The sequence below is a fragment of the Zingiber officinale genome, chromosome 7B, assembly GCF_018446385.1.
Source record: "Zingiber officinale cultivar Zhangliang chromosome 7B, Zo_v1.1, whole genome shotgun sequence".
NCBI classification, from domain to species: Eukaryota; Viridiplantae; Streptophyta; class Magnoliopsida; order Zingiberales; family Zingiberaceae; genus Zingiber; species Zingiber officinale.
In genome coordinates this window covers 34,869,220-34,881,970 of record NC_055999.1, presented here as the reverse complement: position 1 = coordinate 34,881,970, position 12,751 = coordinate 34,869,220, and the positions used below count along the sequence as shown (strand labels likewise).

The 12,751-nt window shown below is 34.8% G+C and overlaps 1 protein-coding gene across 1 annotated transcript; it reads left to right on the top strand.

The window, feature by feature from the left end:
* Positions 1–227: 227 nt before the first annotated feature.
* Positions 228–9,305, top strand: LOC122005656 (probable apyrase 6). Its single transcript, XM_042560773.1, has 9 exons — positions 228–1,011; positions 1,222–1,334; positions 2,912–3,019; positions 3,442–3,496; positions 6,731–6,793; positions 6,866–6,922; positions 7,257–7,354; positions 7,595–7,788; positions 8,721–9,305. Exons 1-9 carry the CDS (start codon positions 465–467, stop codon positions 8,971–8,973), a joined length of 1,488 nt encoding a protein of 495 aa, XP_042416707.1. The 5' UTR covers positions 228–464; the 3' UTR covers positions 8,974–9,305.
* The last annotated feature ends 3,446 nt before the right edge of the window (positions 9,306–12,751 follow it).

The following is a 12,751-nucleotide window of genomic DNA, read 5'->3' as shown; positions in this document are numbered from 1 at the left end:
GCAGCGCTAGCTACCTACCGTGAGAAATAACCCAAATCCCGGACCTGCAATGCTCGGCAACACCCCGAGCAGGATCGCTCAAGGAAGCCTTGGGCCGACATCATCGTCGCCAGCTGTCACATTCTCAGAATCCGCTCAAGGAAGCGAACAGAAGGAAGAATTAGAAGTTAGGGCGAAATCATTGAAGGAAAGTTGATCCATTGGCGCTCCACTGTCTTTTAAGGAACGGTTAAATGTTGGGCCCATTGGCAACGCAGCCCATTCATTACAATTTACAAGGAACGAAGATGACGGCGGGACCATTAAAAGTGACTCTTGATTTACCAATGTTCGCTTGTCCTTGACGGCGGAAGGTGCTGGAGGAGGAGGAGGAGGAGGAGGAGGAGGTGACGGTCAAGGGAGGGGGAGCTTGACCTCCACATCTCCCTCCTACCGTTTTCGTCCGATCTCGTTCCATTCCGAGCATGGATGCGCCGAAGCTCCCGATCCGCCCTTCCTCCGCCCGTTTCTTCCCGTTCATATCCAGGAGTCCATCATCCACCCATAATCCCTACCGACGATGCATTTGGATCTCTGTTTCTTTCTTATCTCTCGCCTTTCTTCTCCTTTACATCGTCGTCTCCTCCCGTAGCTCGACTTCTGCTCGATTTGGGATTGTTATCGACGGCGGGAGCTCTGGCACTCGGATCCACATATTCTCCTCTAAGGGAATCATGGGTGGCTTTCCTTTGCTCGATTTGAAGTCGATGGCGGTGATGCGGAAGACGCCCGGGCTGTCATCTTACTTAGGGGACCCGGAGCTCTCCGGGGAGTCCTTGGTGGAGCTGTTGGAGTTCGCTAAGGAGAAAGTGCCGAACGACTGGCACAAGGTCACGGAAGTTAGGCTAATGGCAACAGCGGGCTTGAGAATGGTCGAAGTGGGACTGAGGGAAAGAATTTTGGAGTCTTGCAGGAGGGTTCTGAGAGTGTCAGGCTTTCAATTCAAAGACGATTGGGCGACTGTGATACCGGGTTTGTAAATTATTTCTCTCTGTGAATACTGTCATCATCCCCTCGTAGCTACTGTATGGAGAAATCAATAAGTTTTAGTTTTTGGTTTGTTAGCTATTGGTTACTCTTCTTGGTATCTGATAAACATACATTGTTTTACTCTGTATCTGGTTGTTTTATTTAATTCTATTAAAAATCTTCATGAATTTATGGTCAATGTTATGGTCACAGGTTCTGATGAAGGTGTGTATGCTTGGGTTGCTGCAAATTATGCACTTGGAAGTTTGGGAAGTGATCCTGAGAACACGACTGGGATACTTGAGCTTGGTGGAGCATCAGCACAGGTTAATTCTTGTTCCCTCTTTATGACATGAAGATAATCTCAGTCCATTTTGCACATATGTTTGCCACTTTGTAACATGTTACTTTAGGAAATTATTAACAAATCATTGCTGTTTGATATCTCGAGTTGTGATATGATGTCAAATTTATGTATGGACATAGGATGACAATTGAGCCGAACCAACTTGATCTTTAGCTTGTTTCAACTGTAAATTCAACTTTAAGCATCAGGCTCAAGCCATCCTTGTTTTTACGAGATCTTGAGACTTGATCAATGTCATAGTTCAAATATTATATTATAATTCAATTTAAGATCTTTCTTATATCAATCTCAAAGAAGTGGTTAAAAACCATAATTTCACTAGACTTTCAAATATCACTAAGATTATAATAAGTTTGTGATGGAGACAAGTGGCAGTCTCTTCTAAAGATTATAAACATAGAAATAAAGATCCCAAAGCCCAACTTTTAATTTGGAAAATTAAGAGTCTATTTGGGAAATAATATAAGCTTCAACAGTTCGGAGGTTTGGAAATCCAAGAGTTTGCTACAAAGTTTAGCAATTCCAATGTTTTTCAATTTCCAATTTGGGAATTAAAGTGCCAATTAAGAGTTTTTATGGGTTCTCTATGTTTTCTATGTTAAAAAGTCCATCTAGTAGTATTAATATGTATTGTTGTATTACTAGAATATGATGATAGTAAGTTAATTTTTAATAATTTATTTTTAGATTGTGTGATGCAATCCCTTACAGTGTGACACCTAGGATTTCTTAGGTGTGATGCCTCTGCTTTTACCTTTCTATACTTCCTACTCCACAAAACCTTCAAACAATTAAGCTCTCTCATTTTAGATTCCTGCTTCATAAACCTACAAATAATCAATCTCTCTTGTGTTCCATCAGTTTGTCTTACTAACCTTATAAATATGTTTGCTCAAAAGCTAATAATGTGCTTAAGCTCATGCTTATAATTAAAGTAATTTAAAGATTGTAATTAGTATGCTTATATGATCATCTACGAGACTATCAAAATCTTATAAGTTCTTTTGTTTATCTAAGTTTATTTGTGATGGGTAGAGTGTTGGGCAATTGTAATGCAACACAAACGAAGTTATTGTGGTGGAAATACTACTATGAGTACTGTTAGGTGATGTTCTACTATATAATAAAATGAGAAAAATATACATAGTTAAGATATGTTATGGTATTCTTTATATGTTTAAAGGCGACCAATATATTCCATAGTTAGACAAATTGAACCTATTAAAATTTGAAGGCATGAATAGAGGTAAAGACAACTCTCATTTAATTTTAATAATACTTAATAAAGACCGCTTACCCATTTTAGAGACTTATTTCCATGTAATTAAATATTGGTATCAATTACATGCTACTAAATTTTGCTAGAGTTAGTATCAAGAGATTCTGAGAATACTATTCTTTAGTTCATTTATTGGAGGGGAAGAATTTGTTTAATTTAACAGTCCATTGATATGCATTGCAGTTTAACTTCTCATGGAATTAATATTTTGATTTTACTCTAGGTAACTGTGGTTCACTGCTGATTTTTATCTTTAGGTGACGTTTGTTTCAAATGAAGCATTGCCCCCTGAATTTTCTCATGTGCTGACACTCGGGAATACCACATATAAACTCTATAGTAATAGCTTTCTCCATTTTGGCCAGGTAATTTACACAAAATGGTATATTCCCTTCTGTGGATTATTATCTTGTTCTTCGGTATACTGCAGAATCTTATATTCAGTTTTTTCACTCCAATCAAGTATTTTCTTGATTTTAACTGGATCTATTGTTGAGAACTCTTCCATGACCTAGATCATCATACTTCATTATCATTTTCATTTTAATTTTCCTGCTTTTGTCCTAAGAAAAGATCAGCCCTATGCATTAGTGCAACATTGCTGATTCTCATTGCAAACATTTCTGTGTCATTTAATTCCCTTATACTTCATTGTGCCTTCTATTTGTCATATATTTATCCTAAGAAAAATATCAACTTTAGATGTATTAGCAAATAATGATTGCTTTCCAGTATAAATATTTACTGTGTATATGACACAAACCTTTCTCTGTCACGCCATATACAGAATGTTGCCCGTGAGTCTCTTCAAAAATTGCTCAACTCAAGTGACCTAAAATCATGTAAGTAGTCATCTTTCTCATAATATTTGTTGTTGAAATGGTGTTGCTGTTGTATATCAACTAGCAAACAGATTATATGCAATTTCCAGTAGTTATTAAAATAAAAGAGATTGCAAGGCATTAAGGTAAAATAGACAACTAAGTATTTTGACAACCCATTGGTTTGTGGATATCATTCCTAGCAATGCAATGATGTCAAATAACTTGGCATTGTTTACTAAGGCAACTTGGTTATCATTGTCAGTATATATTTAAAAAGAAAAACATGCGAAGGATAGAAGTTTACCATTTTTCATTTTTTAAAATTTTATTACAGTGGATACCTTGTTATCCTAATGAAACTATGAACCTCCTAATGCGCATGTAAAGAAGTTGATCATGTCATTATGCCTTAGCTAAGTGACACATGAAGATTGTTAGTGTAAACATGTAATGAGGTTTCTGTTTGAGCCTAATTGCTAGAAAGGGCTCCTCGGTTTTTAATAGCTTATAGCCTACCTTCTTAGATTATGATGTAATTAGGTTGTCTAATAATTGAGTTAGACTCAGCCTTTTATTGTTGTAATTGTTATTCTTTGCCTAGTGGCTATAATTATGTAATAGTAACTTATGATGCTCTCCTTTCTTGCCGAACTTTTTGGTTATGAAATTATGATACTTTTACTGGGGGAATAACTATAACATATTAGCAATTTTATTTGGCTGAGGGACAATGGCATGCTTAAAAGTGACCCATATAAAGAAAACCTTCTCTCTGCTGATTGGTCTTAGAAAAAAGAAATTAAATTATAACATGATAATATCTTTCTATTTTTGTTTTTAGGATTTGGAGTGGAGTGTGCTAATTTCCCAAAAACCTTTCGCTGTTGTATGGATGAAGCACTGTGGCTGACTATCATCTTAAAATTTAATTGATCTTGTATGTGTGATACACAAGGAAAAAAATCTTTTGATGCTTGGAAAAGAAATAAACTTTTATGGACAACAACAATAGTAATCTGTTCTTACTCCAAAAATTTTATCCATCCATTTAATTCCATAATGCTATTTTTATAGTGATATTCAGATATTTTAGAAATTTTCTGTTCTACTCATACCCTTTGTAAGTTCGACTCTAATTAGTTCAATTTACTGTCATCTTTTTTCATCATCTCCATCTCATCAAGTTGTGTTTGTTCCTACTATTTAAGGTTGACTATATAAATTTTCTCTACAACTAGTTTTATATAAAGCTATATCACTCGTAACATTCAAAGCAATTAACTTTTTTTTTATTATGTTAACTAAAGTTTTATTTGGCCTCTATCTATCCCTTCTATTTTCAACTATATTCAGAATTGGAGTTATACTTGATCTTCCATGATAATGTTTTTTTAAATTTATCCTATATAATAATGGCACACATCTATTTTAACATTCTCATCTTTGCCTTCATTTTGTGTACATGTTTTTTTGTTAACAATTTAAATTCTAATTCATAAAGTGCATAGTTGTACTTGTACTACAAAACCATTTTTTTCCTATCGGCACATGAAAATCCATAGGACTTTACTCTATTTTAATCATTTGTTCTTTATCATATTTTTAGGAGCCTAATTGTAAATATCACATTTTAGGATGGACAAAAAGTATAAAGTACATTAAAAATATAAATAAAAAAGAGGGGACTACCTAGGATATTGTACCTTAATAATTTTCCATTAATCAAATTGTTGTATTAGAGCTATCCTTGTGATACCTATTTTCCTCTTCTTCGCCTTATGTTGATTTCTCACTACCCAAGTTTGTTTACAATGTGACGTACGGATGCTTAAGTGAAGTTGACATAGTGACACTATCTTGTGGTCAGAATTGATGCTCGACCACCCTTAATTGTATCCACCTCTTTTATATATGGTTTAAAATTTGACTCGGAGTTTTGGTTTATGACCGGGACAATACGGTTTTGGTAGTGTAACATGTTGTACCAATATGGTTTTCATATTTTTTAAATATCAAATATATTAATTAAGATTAAAATTATAACTTAAATATTAAAAATAAATTAATAAATAAATAAATAAATAAATAAATAAATAAATAAAATATATAAATAATAAAACAATTTTTTCAAAAGAGAAAAATGTTAATCGGTATCATGGGATTGTGGTGTCCCCTGTGACTCCATGGAAGTCGCCATGAGATCATGGTGCCCCCATGACTCGTGGAGGTGGCCGCGAGATCACGGCACTCTCACGACCCCTCAGAGGTTGTCATGGTGGCTTGTAGTGTCAGTTTCAGACGACAGGCGGAATGAAAAATTCTGTCCATTTCGTTCGACACAGTATAAAATTTTAAATCATGCTCCTATGCATTATAGGGTTGCTTGAGTGAGGCAAACCATGCAATGTCTTTCTGCGACTACATGCGATGCTTATTTACCCTTTGGCAAGAAAGGTGAAATTGTCACCTCAGCGGCCCCTCTAAGGTGGCCCCCCTTTGTCTGGAAGGGAGGTAAATCACATGAGCTTCGCCAACAACAATAGCGCATGTAAGGAGGAATTGAGGCAACCAGTGAGAAATTCCACATCTGCTGGGAATCAACCCCATGTCTATTGGCAGTAATACCCTTAAATGGACCAACTGCATCAGCCCTTTGGGGCAATGCTTATTCATCCTTGCTTGCACTTATAATTGCTCACAATATCCACACTTGCATAGCATCCCCATTCGATCACTTTTTTTTTTTTTTTTTTTAATGAAAAATTTCATCACATGCTTGCACTTATAGTTGCATTTATCTCTAAAGTGATTGTATTTGTTTCTTATCTATATTATTTGTGAATTAACATACAAGTTGATCTTCAACGTGATGATTTTTAATGTAGAAACATAGAGATCTACCTTTAATCGAAACCTACTTGTAAAAAAGACTACTTTTATTTTCTATGAAGCTTGTTTAACCTTTCTTGTTTATCCTTATTTAATATAGCATTAGAAACAAATTTATGATTTCCAAAAATACCCACACCACAATTATTGGTCTCCATAGCTAAATTTTCTATATGTTGATCATTAAATAGTTTGAAGATATAATTCTTTCATCTTTCTTTAATTGCACTATACTTGACAAGAATCTTATCAACTGCACCTCTTATGCATTTGATATTGCCTCTCTCTACATATCTTTTATCTAACTTAGAAACTGGTAAATTTACTTTACAATTCTATTGAATGGAGAATAGCTCTGTGCAGATGAAGAGTCAGATCAAGATAGAACTAATATTGATCCTTGTTCTCCTAATGAATTTTCTCACGGTGAGGGATAGTTGACATCGATGCTTGTTGTCGTCAATTACTATCCAGAATATAAACCTTGTTTTCATGCAGGGGGTAACTTCTCAAAGTGTAGGTCTGCAGCATTAACTCTACTTCAGAAGGAAAAAGGTTGCAAAAATCTTCTATCTGTGTTTTTTTTTAAATTTTCTGGAGTATCTGTCTCTTCTACCTTGGAATACATGTTTATAAGACTGTTCATCATTAAATACGCAACATTTCATGGGAGTACTGTCAAGCATCATCCAGATGTGAACTACCTCTAAATTTTGAGTTACATTTAGATAAAATATGTACATACATAACCTAAAATAGTTAAACATGGATAATTTTTACCATATAGATGAGAAAGAACTTTTTTGTGGTTTAAATATCTATTTGTTGCCGAACCCAACTTGTTTTACATATCTATACTTGTATTGCTAGCATACATTGTGTTCTCCAGACAATTGCCTGTACCAGCAGTGTCAGTTGGGATCAAGTTTCTTTCCAAAGGTTCAAGGGGAATTTATAGCAACTGAGAATTTCTATTATACTTCAAAGGTTTGTCTCTTTCCCATCATGCTGCTATCCTTTTTCATATATAAGTTGTTTATTGTATACATCTTCAAAATACTTGCAAATTGGTGCCCACAATTTGTATGAGTTATAGGACTGAGCAAATTGGAGTTCTTTTTCTAAATTCTAATTGTGTTGGACTTTTTTTTTCTTGCATTTAACTACTTGGGGATAAGGTTTGGTTGTTGTAGTATTTAATTACTAATCTATTTGCATGCGTAACAGTTCTTTGGTCTGAATCCAAGGTCATCACTGTCTGATTTAATACTGGCTGGACGAGAGTTTTGTGAAGAAGATTGGTCAAAGAATAAGCAGAAATATCCTTCTGCAACTGAAGATCTGTCTCGATATTGCTTCTCAGCAGCCTATATTGTGGCCCTCCTACATGATAGTTTTGGCATCCCTTTGGATGACAGGAGGTATGTTATCAAATCCTTCCCTAGAAATTCCCACATATGTTGGCAAAATTCTCAATCCAGGCATTAAAAGTTGGGAATTGACCATCAAATGCGTCTAATTTCATAAATATCCAATGGGCACATCTAAAATAAAATTGAAAATATACACCCTCATTTTACATGGTCGTCTCAATACGAGCCCGGTACCACCATATAGTTGGCGAATTAACTCATCATTAGTTGGTTGGACCTGGCAGACAAGGTTTTATGTGACAACATTTTCACCTAGATGGACCAAGGGGTCTAAATTAGATATGAATGAGTTTCTGAGAGTCCTAGGAGTACATTGTTGGATTAGCTTCTGCATTTTAACATGTGACATGGGAGAGGGCAGAGAACTTATGTCTTGATGAGGGACCACCCCTAGACAGTGGTGGTCTCCAAGCTAGTTAAACCTAAATCTATTGCATAAACTAGAAACCTCATAGCGATCTAACTTTTTTTTTTTTTAATAGAGTTAATAAGATTTAAGCATCTAGTGCTATAGCTTTCTGTTTATCCATTATACAAAAAATAAAAAATAAAAAGAAAAGAAGGATTTTTAACATGATGTTCAAAGTTAAAGAAAGCTGAGCTGGCGTTTGTGTTGATTACATTCTTGAACAAAGTAACTTGTCTCCTTATTTACACTATAATGTTCTATAATCAATTGGTTGTATTATGACAAATAATTATGATGCCTGTATACATAATTAAACTGAATTACCACTTCAACACCTCTCGTACTTGCCCCCCACCCAACTTAAACCAAATACGAACACTATTGAAAATATGCTAGCTACGTTCTCACTGAATGCAACATAATCTTTTGGTGATAAGTGCCTACCACAAGTTTTTCATCTTTTTCATAGCAGCAATAGTTCCATTGAAATGAGCCTTAATCTCCTAAACAGGATCGAGTATGCAAATCAGGCGGGAGGCATCCAAATTGAATGGGCTTTGGGAGCCTACCTTACGCAGGCTACAAACAGTTTAGAGAAGAATTGGACAAAGCCTGTACTGCCTGATAACATCATGCTATTGTTTCTTGTGACATCCACTTTGCTGGCTTTTGCTGCTTGGTTGGGGTATAAATGGAAGCAACCCGGACTAAAAACTATATATGACTTGGAGAAAGGTCGCTACATCACTACACGTGTCAGCTAATAATCTATACTTTTCCTGGAGATACCAAATGCTCGTGGTCTACATGTTTAAATGTTAACCTTGCAACCTTGACACCTCCTTCAGGGGGGTAACCAAAGGGTTGGACTGGTGTACATAATTCTTGCATATCCATTCAGAGGAGAATTGCGCTGTTATTACTCGATGGTCCATTCTTTGAGCACCAAAAGGTTTGAGTTTCGTGTTAAATGATCAGTTTTGAAAGGTGGTGCATTTTGTAGATGTAGCTTGTTATTCTGCATATAAACTAATAAACTGAGATTCCAATTTCTTGTGTATGGATATCACTGAATTTTAAAGGGTTATTATGTACACATTCTCATTCATAAGGGTTAATCACATGTTGTATAGCGTATAGGTTTTGTTTATTTTCAAATCGTGCATCTCAGATGTACATTCTGTGGATCACGTATTAATATTTTTAACACTGCCATTTTGTTATCTTGCAATCTGAGTAAAATCTTGATCTTGAAAATTAATTCCGAACTAGAGGTTTTGTGAAAATGTCTCCTTTTGCCCGACAACTAACCCATCTGATCAATATTAGCAATGGAAAGAACATGAAGATGGCAGTATAGATTCTCTCCCACTAAATAGGAAGTGTAATAATTAGTTGTACTTTTGAATGACGAGTGACAACTGTTTCTACATATGGAAAACGATTCGTACTTTTTCTATCTCCTAAATTTTGACACTAATCACTGTCTGAATTGGATGTCTGTCAGTTAGTTTTCCACATTATGATTGTTCAAATTCATACCTATTTAATATGCCTTGGATATACATGTAATCAATCCCATAGGTTGTTAGGAACAATCAAATTAAAAAGAGGAATTATTGTAATGCAATTCCATGATTATTAATAAAAATAACTTTTAATTTTTCATATAACTAACATATTATTAAAAAAAACGTTAATAATGTTATTGCTATATTGATAAATTGGTGGCTATGATAAATTGACTATCTAATGATTATAGTCATATTGATTTAATTGGATATAAACTTCACGATATGATTAGTATAATTTTATTATATGATAGCAATAAGTAATTTCACGCCTATAAATATAGTGATGTCTACATAAGTGTATTAGTAGGATTGTTAGAAAATAACCAATTGTTGTGTTTACATGAGAATTCATTTAGTTCATTAACAAGTAACTATTGAGGTCTCATGTAAGACGTGTTCAATTAGTCATTAGACTTAGACGGGAGATTGTTGTTATTGTTATCTCATGCGAGCATCAATATGCTTTAATTTTTGCAAGTTTGGACCATGCTTCCATGGGGCATGGTACAGCGGTTAAGACATAGTAGAGTTAAAGAGAGTGTCACGATTTGATCTTCTATTAGGACATGTGCTGATGCTGGATTTAATGAAAAAACTTGGGCTGAACGATTATAGGCCGAAGTATTCATGGATAGAAAAAGTCAACGAGTTTACTTTCACAACCGATTCGGCGTTGGATGATCTTATAGGGACGGTGAAGACCGTATGAGTCTATTGTCGACGATTTACTGTAGTGTTTCCATGATTTATCCTGAAAATAAATAGGAAATTTTTGTGTGGTCAAATCGATCACTTTTAAAATTAATTGGATCGTAAGAATTCAACACATGAGTTATCAAAAAAATATTGCAAGTTGGACCATTAAAAGACTTGTATATACATTTCTATATAGATTAACTCTTATATATATTCTTTAGAATAAATTCAAATCTAAATCCCTATCATGTAAAGATAATAAGGGATTAAATTGCACAATTATTATTTTGTAAAAGTGTTTTTGTGGAATCTACGGATACTAAAATAGTGAATAGTCTTTATGCTTTGGTAGATTCCAATCAATCCTTGTGTATCTCAATAAATAAACAGATGTTTTCATGTGAGATCAAAGAATTTAATCAATTAGATACAACTTAATTACTATGTTCTATGTATAGGAGTCTACAGAGTCACAAACATACAATTTGAGCTCTCACTATGAGATGCATATAAAAATAGTTGAAAATTAGTCATCTTAAATAATTAGTAAATAATTATTTGATAGACTTTTAAAAAAATAAGCTCTAAGTAATATGATATCTACCTAGGTTATCAAAACATTACAATAGATATACCCAAAAATTAAACCTAAAATAATCGCAACAACATATTATCTAGATCTTTTAGTCCATCTTAAAACTCAATGACCACGAGTTCAAAGTTTAACCACCTTAGTCTTTATATAATATTACGATAATCCTTGCACACTTGATGCAAAAGCATCAAATATAAATATTTGACTGAAAGGACATTGTCAAACCAGAACAAAATTTTCACATGTGGTTAGGTCTAATGATGGTGTTTTGATGTTTAGATATATTCATTGACAACTCAAGTTATAGACCACTAGAAAAAAATATCTAATTTAACGGTGGAACTAACAACGAAAGTTAAAATCCGTTGCTAATTAGTGACGAACATTAATTTCTATTACTAATTAGCAACGGACATTAAAATCCGTCGCTAAGAAGCGACGAAAAAGAGATTTCATCACTATTATGGGGACAAAATTTAATTCCCGTCGCTCAATAGAGACGGAATATGTTTTTCATTGCTATTTTAGCGACAGCAATATATCTTCCATCGTGATTTAGCAACAAATTTTAAATTCCATTGCTAAAATAACAACGAAAAATATATTTCCGTCAGTATTTTGGGGGATCAAAATTAGGGCTAAACCCCAATCTCGAAGAAACTTCAATCTCACTCCCCCGATCTCCTCGGCATCCTCTCCGATCTCCGAAGTCCATCCTATTAGTAATTAGCCCTAAGAGTCAATCATGAGATGATTAGACTTTTTGGATTAATCATTGAGTTAGACTCGAATGAACCCACTCATTGGATTAAGTGTAATCCGAATTAGACTCATTGAGTTAGACTCAAATAGATCCAATTGTTGGATTGAGTCGAATTGCATGGGAATCAATGGGTTAGACTCATTGGGTGAACTTGATTTCACCAAGGAAGTTGAATGGTCAAAATTCAACCATTGGATTGAATGGTTGATTTTGAGCCATTGGATTAGAAGATGAAAGGGTGGAGACTCTTGGTATTCCATGGGATGACTATAAATATCATTTGGATGATATTTTTCATAAGATTTTCATCACTTGAGAAGGTGAAAGGTCTCTTTGCATCTTCTTCCTCCTCCTTCCTTTGCTTGGCCGAAACATTCATTTGAGGTTGCTAGCACAACCTTGTGTGTTTTCTTCTCCATCTTGTTGAGTTTGTGAGACAAACGAAAGTAAGGCTTGTTCGTGTGGATACCGTAGAGGTGCAAACGCTTGATCGTGCTGTGAGCCGAGCTATCGGGAGATCGTGAGCACGCTTCAAAGGTATAACTCTATCATGTCTTTAGATCTAACTTAGTATAAGATTATGTTTCCCTTCGCATGGATCTTCTGGAGGAAATAGGTTTTTCCACTGCGCGTTTGCGTGTTTAGCAACCTATTCCTTTACAGTGGTATCAGAGCCACTTGCGAAGGGATATGCTAAGTTATTAGAATTTTTATATATGATATAGAAATTGCATGATAGGATTTTCTATGATTGGCAAAATTGTGAGTTTCGACCACACTTGACTCTCGGCCAGATTATGGGTCTCGGCCAGACTATGAGTCTTGGCTAGATTCGGAGTTTCGGCCAAATCTTGAGTCATGACCAAAAGTTGGTGTGTTACCAACTCGGCCAAATCTTGACTTTTGACCGAAAG